At 41.7% G+C, this 10,549-nt stretch overlaps 1 protein-coding gene across 1 annotated transcript in view; it reads right to left on the reverse strand.

Annotated features, from left to right (window-relative positions):
- BRF1 (BRF1, RNA polymerase III transcription initiation factor subunit) overlaps positions 1 to 10,549 on the reverse strand; it is a 160,523-nt gene that overhangs the window by 64,370 nt on the left and 85,604 nt on the right. The window contains exons 8-10 of the mRNA XM_026849030.1: positions 9,144 to 9,183; positions 8,962 to 9,054; positions 7,986 to 8,264 (exon numbers count right to left, since the gene is read on the reverse strand). Of these exons, the coding sequence (XP_026704831.1) occupies positions 7,986 to 8,264; positions 8,962 to 9,054; positions 9,144 to 9,183 (412 nt within the window). The remainder of the gene's footprint in view (positions 1 to 7,985; positions 8,265 to 8,961; positions 9,055 to 9,143; positions 9,184 to 10,549) is intronic.

Below are 10,549 nucleotides of genomic sequence, written 5' to 3' on the forward strand. Positions count from 1 at the left end.
AGTCCCACAGATTTCAGACCAACAAATAAAACAGATCAAGTATGGAGGGCGGTGTGATGAAGTTAATCCTTAAGAGGATGTAGAAATTAATTTTTCAGACTAAATTCAAAACTACTGCACAGAAGTAAAACAACACACCGCTACACAAAAATATTAAAATCCTGCAGAGGCGGCATTCCATTTCAAGGGTTTACTTTTGTGGATTTTCGGTTTGCAGGTATTGCCTTTACCAGCCAAACCTGTATCGCAAGAAAATAAAGTACTAAATGGAGATTATTTTAGCTTTTTCAGAAGATGCAAGACAAACGCGAAGTGGTCAGGATCCACCACAGCACTGCACATGAATTTATATCATCATATTAAACCCAAAGTAGCCAAGTGTCACACATCTGTCTGTACTGTATTCCCTTCTTCCAAGGGCACGTCTCGTAGCTCCTTGACCTAGGTTATTAAGTCTTTAATCTCAATAACAACTGAGACCATGAAGACTCCCTGAACTGAACCCAGGCCTCCACTCCTGACATTTCAGATGCTGTGATGAATTCCTCAAATAACATCCTCCTGAGCAGTCAGCTTTCCATGCAAATTTAACATCGTCGCAGTAGTCTCCACGTATTTCACTTTCCGCAGCTCTCTAATGGACAATGTCACTTTTCAGTTGAGTTTTTTGATGAAAGACTTTTCTTCCTTTTTAGCAGCAGGGCAGGGCAGGAATGTCCATTTCTTCTGCAAACTGGCCACCTAACCAAATAACAGTGAGCATTTAATTGGCTCAAATTCTGGCAGGTGAAGAAAAGAAAGTATCCTATAATTCTCAATAATAGCAGGGAGGTTTTTAGCCAGGTTTCCTGTGTGCCTGTAGGTGTCTGCATCGTCACCCCCAACACTACCTCTGCGAGTCTTGTTTTAAACCGCAGTCTATTTCAACAAAGATTTAGGAGTGGGGTAGGGATCCCTTAGATGGTTATGTTTTCAGAGGTTACTTGAGAATCACCTCCCAGAAAGACCAGAGCAATTATAAATGTCCCCGAAAGTATCTCCCACACAGAGAACCAACATCTTTTCAGATGCTAGGGAGTACAGACAGGAGAAAGGCTTGAAAGAAGCCCCAACAGAAGGAAAACCTTAGATTGGTGCCTACAAATGCCAAAACATCTAAGTCAACCATGAAACACAACCCTCCCTTAGTGTTTAGGGAATGACTGTTTTCATAATTCTGCTATTTAGGTACGGGGAAAGAACCACTTCTAAAGCCCCAGCTAAGCTTCTCATCTGCTCCCTGCTTGCCCAGGTCTGTGCTCTAGGACGTTTCCACCTCCCTAAGTCTAGAAAGAGCAAATGACAGCAGACCTGGACTTCTCCTCAACTCAAGGGAAACCAATGCATAAAAACCTGCTCGGGCTGATTGCTTCTACCTTGCACCATTAAAAAGTAGTACTGATGCAGCAGCACACACATGTCAAATACCAACACATGGAATGATGTACCAGATCCCTGGTTTGGTATGTACAACCTCTTCTCCCAGCTGCACGTCTCTGAACTGGAGACACAGCCCTGCTGCCACATCCTTCTCCAAAGAGCCTGCAGCCAGCTGAAGCAGCGAGAAAGGAGATAGCAGCGTTTTTGCCATTTTTTCCTCAAGCAAGAGAGGATGAGGCCTTAAGCAGCTGGTTAGCCTCATTAAAGAGCAATGTGAGGCTTTTACACTTCTCAAATTGAAAATAAAGCTGATTTTCTGTCATGCTTTTATTGGAGGAATTAAAGACATAAAAGAGATGTTGCCCACTGCCACTCAGGTGTTGGGATAAGGCAGGAGTCAGAAAAAAAAAAAAAAAAAAATCCAAGTCAGGAAAAGCTTTTATAGATTAAAACCATTTCCCATTTCAGACCAGAATTTTATGAAACAAAAAATAAGAAAAAAGAAGGGGGAAGAGGACGAGGGCATAAAGAAACTTCCTCCCCTGGAACATTCAGGGTAACAGGACAGCCAGGCTGGTCAGCCAGGGGCTAAGGGCATTCATTTCACATGGAACATGGCCAACTAAGGTTGAAGAGATGGGTCTGCTCTGTTCAGCCCAGGAACCCAAACCCTACTCTCCAGTACCTTCTCTTGACCACAGCACCCACTACTCTGGGGCAGTTCTTTTTGACCAAGATTTCTGAAAAAAATTACACACAGTTTCCTATAAGGAGTGTCTGTACTGAAAAACCAATCCTTTGGAAAATTCCTAAAACATCCACAAATGTTCTAAAATTGTATTCATGTGATTCAGCTTATGCTTTCACTCAAATTTATCTCCCTGATGGCTCTAACAAGCTGCAGGTTTCTCTCCAAAACTGCTCTCTAGATTTGTTTGGAAAACTTTCAGCCAAACTATATGATTAGTTTTCATCCCTTAACCTTCCTAGTTACTAAAAGCACGAATATGGAACTAGTTTATAGCATTCCCATCCTTTAATGAAATGCAAAGATCCTACATGAAAAAAAGCATACACAGATTTTACAGTAACACATGCACATGCAATACTAGTGTGTGAGTGGTGACATACATAGTCATGCCATATGTAATTCATACCCAAGATTTCAGGTATCAAAAAACTGCATTCAGAGCAGCTGGTGGTCTCCTATTACCATGCTGGCTGCAGCAAGCTCTTCACACCTCATTAACAGCATAATGAAGGCTCAATCAGGGATACAGTCTATCAAGACTGCCAAACATAGGCATAGAGAGGCTAGACTAGAAAGATTAGTTTGTACCAAAGTTTTTATTGGTTAAATCTCAAAGTTGGGAAGGATCTAGTCCCGCCACAGAAAATATTTTCCAGTGAGCAAAAGGCACACGTAGACAAAGATCAAACCCTCAAAGTGCTCCGAAGGCATCACACAAGGAAGGTGGCACCAGGCAGGTCACAGACGGTGCCCGTTTCCACAGACAGGGCTTAAAACCACAAAAGCAACTGCAGTGTTGAAGCTGCAGACAGAAGAAGAGTGATCAGGATGGGGACACACACACTTGCACTGATGACCAAGTGTACTTTGCATATGTAACACAATTAGCACTAAACTCAGCAGCTTTATTTCTCATGTATGCAGTAATTACGATTTAATAGGGCTCCATAATGTTCTCTATAATTACTAATTATATCTTTTTGTATACTTTATATATTTTCAAACATTTGGCACTGATGTACTCAGACGAAATCTGAGGAAGAAAGGAGGATGCTAGAAGAAGAAACCAGCACACAGAGGGTGCCAGCCCCCATCTGTTGATGGAGCAGCAATAGCAAGAGCAGTGAGCCTGCCCCCCGTCATGCCACAATCCAAGCTGGGATCCCGGATGGGGTGAACAGCTCTCCTTGGCACATACAACCACCAACAGCCATTCTCCAACTGTTTTCAGCCTGCGGGCCCCTTCCACAGCAGCTCAGACCCTGCTAGAAATGTCACGTTTCTGCAGGCTTCCCTGGCTGCAGTGCTGCCAGCACTGGCCATCTCCTGATGCCAGGAAAAAAAAAAAAAAAAAAAAAAAAAATCCTTGCTGGGTGAAGGAGACAAGTGTGCTCATGGAGGGATCAGGGAAGCCCCAAGGACAGAACACAGTATGAAGTGGGAGCTGGCAGGTGCAGGGGATGAAATCCGAAAGAAAAGAGTAAGACCCTGGAGGATGAGCTCATCCCTGTCTTGTATAACTTCATCTTTAGTCACTTCTCACATCCTGCTTGAATAAGAAATTGAAAAGCGCTGGCATAAAGGGACAACAACTATTCGATCAATGAACACTGTCTGCATGGGGTCTTTAACACCCACCAAAATCAATGGTAACATCTTTCAAACTCAGCCCATGTCAGATTATGCCTGCAGCAGTAATGGAGGCATAAATACAAGGAGCAATAAATGAGCAAACTATTAATTGTGAACAAGCACAAACCCCTTGTTATGTATTCTTTGTGAAATTAGCAGCAAATGCAGTTAGCTGGGTGCCTAACCAAACACAAGATGGTACATGCACAGTGAATCCTCACTGCAAAAGCTGCTCATTTTCATGAGGACGTGCAGGAGCGTGTTACCACCCACTTCACATACATCATTTCAAACTCCTGCCCTAAATGACTGCATGTGAATTTTGATTCAAAACAAAAACTAAATCAGGTCTCAAAGACTACCTAGATTACAAACGGGAAGTTATATAAAGTCAGTTGGTAACTTACACCTTGTATTTTACCTTTATCTCTGTTATTATCAGACCTTTCTCACTTTTAGCCCTGGTCAGAATTAAGTTTACAACTTTTGATTTATGTGGCAAGAAGAGATGAATGGACAGTGTACAGCCTAGCAGTGTGACATGGGAATGACAAGTTGACAGCCAGCAAACATCAGAAGGACAGAAACAACAAGAAAGATGATAAATTATTTGAGGTAGTATAAAAGGGACATAAAAATAAATCGCAAAGGGAAATTTTACACCAAAGAATGTTATCTCTTGAGAACCAAGTCCATGATATTTGACTGTGGCAGTCTCCTGAAGGAAATGGTGCCTTGTTTTGAGAAGCTGCAGAACCAGAAATAGCACGTAGAGTGTGGAGAGGATGCTGGGATGCTGCACAGCCAGGAAAATGGACAGAATGATGTACCCAACCTCCATCTCTGAAACTGCGATCTCGCTATAAAGCACTTTTATCATGAAGAATTAGAAAGAAGCAGTTTGCCAAGACTTAAAACAGATTTCAGCTTAAATGTCTCTGCAAATTAATATACTTTGTAGGAAAAACCCAGTCAAATGTAGTGTTTATTCTAAGCACATTACTGCCTCAGACTCATTAACCCGGTACCTTACATGCTCTCTTTGTAATGCAAATTTGCTAAAATACTATGCTTTCCATAAAACATTCATATAGACAAGCTCACACTGCTCAAATACCAACTGTAAGTGGAGCAGAAATACACTAAATTTTTCTAACACTTGGGCTCTGCACCTAAGTCTTATCTGCATAAGCAGTTTGTGAGAAACCTGCTGCTGTTGCCGCAGCCCCCATGGCACAAAGGTGGAAGATTTCCCAAAGTAGCTGATATAGGCAATTATAAACTGAATTACCACATGCAAAAGCCAAATGAAAATACTTTGAAGAAGGTACCTACAGCTGAGGTTTTTTTGAGGAAGAGAGATCATTAGAGAGAGGAGAGGGAGAGGAGACACCCTGCATTTAAGGAGGCCAAACACTGCACATACCACACCTGCTTGCTGAACTCCTATTCAAGAGCCACCGGCCCAAGGACGCAGTGTATCACCATGAGGGTTTGCTGGGAACCCTCACCACAGAGCACCACACAGGCTGTCCCCAACCGCTGCACTGACCAGATGTAATACACCCATCCAACAACATGTGGAGCCCAGTAGGAGATACAAAATCATCCTAAGGTCTCCAAACCAACCTGACCCAGATGGTTCACACAGTGGAAGATGACTCAGGGTTGAAGAGGGCTGAGGGAAGGGAAAGGTTGCTGGTTTGACTTACACGGCTGTGTAGAAGAAACAAAACATCACCTTAACGGTACAATGTTATGATGACTCTTTACTTTCTCCATGGACTTTGACTGTTCATGTTGGAACATGAAATACCATAGCAAACCAGCTGATATTCACAATATAATTTGCACTAAACCGAGTTCAAATACACAGGATAAATATCTTTCCCTCTTCCCTCCACAGGTACGAACTACTTTTGTTTCAAGATGATCTATAGTTGTTCCATCTTGGATCAAACTGAACAACTGTTCTCATCCCGTACGTAGTTTTGAAAACTGCCGTTTCTTCTTCAGACTCTAAGAAGGGCCCTGGAAGACACCTGCAAATTGTCTAGTTTTTACAAGTATACCAGTTGGCCTGATAGAAGAAGATACTACATCCAGGTACAAATCTGTCCCAAATTTCCCAGAGCAATGATGCAGAACTCAAGGCATCGCTGCCTGAGGTGCCAGAAACATCTATGCTGGTTTTCATCAGGGTTCAGAGCTAAGATGCACAGGTGACCAAAGGGAGGCATCTTAACAAGAGGTTTTCTTTGCTCTGCATAATAACATGCCTGCTGTAAGCCAGGTGTACTTTCCAGCCTGTCTGCTAGACCTGGTTCCTGACCATCCAAAACACATCGAGGCCCCATTACGGCTCCTGAACCCAGATGACTTCCTGAAGGAAACCACATCCTCAGGGGGATGATGCACACACACACCATGATGCAGACACCACGTGGCAAGGGCTCGGGGACTGGGAACCACACCCCAGCACAACGACCCTTCAGTACAGACATAACCAAAGTGAATCTGACTTAACATAAAACTTCTAAACGATTAAAATAAATTAGCAGAGTAACTGGAAGGAAAAAAAAAAAGTTTGGGGCGGGATCTACAATCAAAATAAAACCAGAACAGTCGTTTGGCATATGAGCTTCACAACATGTTAAAAAAATAAGAACTTGTTCCAACACCCACAATGATTTCTCAGATGCATTAAAAGAGATTGAACATACTGAAACCTATTTGGTTTTGAAGTTCACTTCATTTGGCACATCCTCCACTTTTGAAAGAAAACAAACACCAAGAGCAGACAAGCCACAGCATGAGCAGCGATGCACTCTCCTGCCCACCTGCCTGAAGCCCGACTCAGAGGAACATAGCTGGCTATACCAGCTTAGTTTCATCTTTAAACTCAGTCCTCAGCCTGTCCATTAAAACGGTCAATAGCAATGCCAGCTGAGAAACGTCCATCACTGGGAACTCATTTTTACAGGTCATTGGCTAGCCAGACAACAACAGCTTCTAGCCATTACTGACCTCTCTTTGACATGAACCACTGATTTCCAGGAGAAAGATGAGCCACGAACTATCCATTTTCTTAACTGTAATTAAAACAAAACCAAAACCACTCGACTGTTTCTATACGATTTTGTTTGTACAAAATACAAACATGCGATCATCCTGCTACGCTTCTGAAATGCAAACAGTAACGTAATAAGAATCTGAGTGCATTCAGTTCATCTACTGAGGCAGGGAGTACCTTATTATAAGTAGGTGCTGTTGAACAGAAATTAGCATCAGAACAGTCTGGATAACAAAAAGTTTTGCAGCATCAACCCCCAAGTAAGGTGACAAAATAGATTTGAACAGGTGTGTCTTATAATGGAAAAATTAAGTGCAATAAAGAAAAGAGTAAGTGCCCTTTAGATATGTTCCATTCTCAAAGTCATTAAGATGTGAAGGGAATTTAAAAAAATGCCATCTCCATAAAGCTCAAACAAACATAAGAAAAAGCAAACAAACCTGCCTGGACGACTGGCTGCACTAACGACTGGCAAAGTTGGCTTCCTTAGTTGATCAGTCCTGCTCCCTCTGTACTAAACTGAGCTATGTGTTACAGACAGATCTGGGAGTTTTAAGGAAAACGGAGCAAAACCACCAAAACACACACCAAAGACAAGTTATTTCCTCTTACAAATGTATTAAATAGTTGCCATTTGCAAAGATTCTCAATCAGAGAGACAGAATGCATCATCTCTGACTCCAGTAAACTGCCTCCTGAGAAAGTCTGCCTTGATCTAAAATTCTCATACTTTGGTTTTAATTCCCAGTCATATTTACAGGAATCTGCTTCCTCCAATTTCCTGACTGAGACTGCATGGCTTGAAATATGCCCATCAGCTATCATATGACTGCAAATCTACACGTCTAAGAGATACACATTCTCAGGCTTCAGAAAATAATTAGTCACTTCAGATATTCCTGCAGCTTTCTGAAGAGCAAGGATGCCAACAACCAACATCAACAACCAAGACCACTGGTCCCATCCAGCCTCACAGCTCCTGTAGCTCGACATCACAGTGATTCATGGAATTGCTACCACACTAACCAGCAAGATACATAGAAATTACACAGTAAATCCACAACTGGCTGCATGTGTCCAGTTTTCCCTCTGAGGTGATCTCCTACTCACCAGGCTCCCGGTCCTTGGCAGATATGCACTCTTTTATGGATTCTGTTATGCCAAGACTAGCTGCAGTGGGGAGAGGGCCGAGCAAGGATTCCAGCGCAGGTGGTCTTACAAGGACTTCACTTCCATTTTTGCATTCCCCATCTTCGTTTCTTTTTAACTTATCCTTCTCATGAAGTTCATTATAGAAGTCCTTGTTTAAGTGATTAGCAGCTGCTTCCAGTTCCTCATCTTCTGCCTCCTCCTCTCCAAATATGCTAGAGGTATTATCGTCTATAGAATCTGTAAGGGTAGAAAAGCCCCAACAGATCATTGCATACCATCTGTTACAGAAACTAAATAAATAGAGTGGTGCTCACTTAAAGAATAAAAATCGTTAAAGAAAATCTGTAGAAGGAATACACAGTATTTTAGTCCAATGTATGAACATATAGTTTCCAGATGCTCTTCAAATTCATTACCTTGGCTATTAAAATGCATTTTTGTGAATACAGCCATCATCTAAAATAGAAGTATTGTGTTATAAAATTATGGCAGGTAACGGGGCTTTGAGAGAGAAGCCAGCTACTTACTGATATAATTACAAATGAAAAATAGCCAGTTCAACCTGCACAAAGCCCTTCCATATCACTTAGTCAGCTGGTGGATTCAGTGACAGAAGGGTCTAGATACTGGTCCACTGCACTTTCAGTGATGAAAAGGAACATTCTCAGGTGCCAGTGCTAAGCTTATACTGCAGCAAGAAAGAAAAACAACTGAAATCATTAACAAGCTGTAATTGTAAGGAACAATGTAGTCGTTTTGAAGACCAATATATGAACCAACTAATTGGCAGAGAGAATCCCAATGCAATAGAGATCTTGTACTATGTAAGCATATATATGATCACATTTATCACAATAAAGTTCATACACTTCAAACTGCCTGCAAGATCTGAACCCATTACGATTTAAGTAGTCACAAGACTTTATAGGCTTACCATCTTTAGTGAAATTTGCAAATACGCCTTTTGCTTTCGGTCTACTGTTTTCTAATTCAATCTCTATTTCATCCTGATAGCTCGATATTTCACCTGTGGTGATGAAATAAAAATAAAACTCAGCAATCATTGATGTAATTTTGAACAAATGAGCGATATGTTACACTAAACACAATTCATACCTTCAAAATCTTCCAGCTTTTTTGATAGCGCCTTCTCAAGCTGAAACGAAAATAAACAAAATAAATGGGAAATTATGAAAGGAACGCCACAACTTTGTACTGTTTGTGAACTGTATATAGAGACAGAGAATGATAGGGTATCTTAAAAGCAATAAGCAGGTTTCGAATCCCATCTCAAATTACTTTGTAGTAAATTACCTGTTTGACACAGGTAAGACAGACAAGTTTCAAAATACTGATTTCAAATGTTATCTCACCCATCTCTATACTTCAAAAGGAACCTTCACTCTGGCAAGCTGCAAATAAAAGGCCCCATTCTTCAGCAGTCAGACTCCATGGCTGTGCCTAGATGCGAGCAAGGGCAAGGACAGTGCTGGAATTGCAGTGCTTGGGCCAGACCTAGCACAGGCAGTGGCAGAGTGCTGACCTACAGCACCTGGCAGGCTCTTGAGAGCATCATAAACACACCTACAGACCTTTAAATGATAGCATATTTAGAATAGTAAAAACAAAACCCCTGAAAAACTAATAATGTAGGAATTGGCTATGACAGTAGTAAAACCTTCTCCTCTGGTGCCAGCTTTAGTTCATGCTTTGTAAAGAAATTAAGCCACATGAGAACTAATCTTTGTGGAAGCAGGTGTACCACACAAAAACCCAGCAGTCTCATTAAAGTAATTGGGTTATTGTTTTCATATGTGTTTAAAAAAAGTTACATGTAATGGCACTCCTCCTGACCACGGGTATCACCTTAAAAACAGTGCACGGTTTCTGATCCAATCACAAAGCTTACACCTTTGCAACCCTGATTCTTGCTAGCCAGGGTGGAAGAGTGCATACAACATATAAAAGAGAAGTGCTGACATTAGGACAGCTACTCAAGACCTCCATGCCGCAAGCTCAGATTAACTTGTCACATGAGAGCCTCCAGTTTTGTAAGGACAAAAAGATCTGATGCTTCAGTAAGAGGTCAAAGAACAAGAAGGGAAGCACACATGCAGCAGGGAAGCAAGCATAAAGGAGATAACAATGCATAGTGTAACTCCATCAGCTTGCAAATGGGGGAGCGTTTGGGCAGAGTGTGATGAGCCCTCATCTACAATACAGCAGTTGTGGGCTAATCACCAACCACTGGTGGCCTGTAAAACACAGAAGCTCAGCTGGTGCTCGTTTGCTTGGCCACCCAGACATCCTGATCTGCACTAACAAGAGCAGTGACTCTACTTCCCACAGAGGCTGGCTAGGATGGTAGACATATTTCGATCCCTCATCAGGGGATGTTTAAAGCTACATATCCAAAGGAGCATGTCTCTCTGGAGGAGTGAGCAAAAATTATATAGGAGAAAAAATTTTTATATATATATATATATATTTTTTAGCTCCTGTGAGGCATAAATAATCTAAAT

The sequence above is a fragment of the Athene cunicularia genome (genome assembly GCF_003259725.1).
Source record: "Athene cunicularia isolate RWA chromosome 5 unlocalized genomic scaffold, athCun1 chr5_part1, whole genome shotgun sequence".
Taxonomy (NCBI): Eukaryota; Metazoa; Chordata; class Aves; order Strigiformes; family Strigidae; genus Athene; species Athene cunicularia.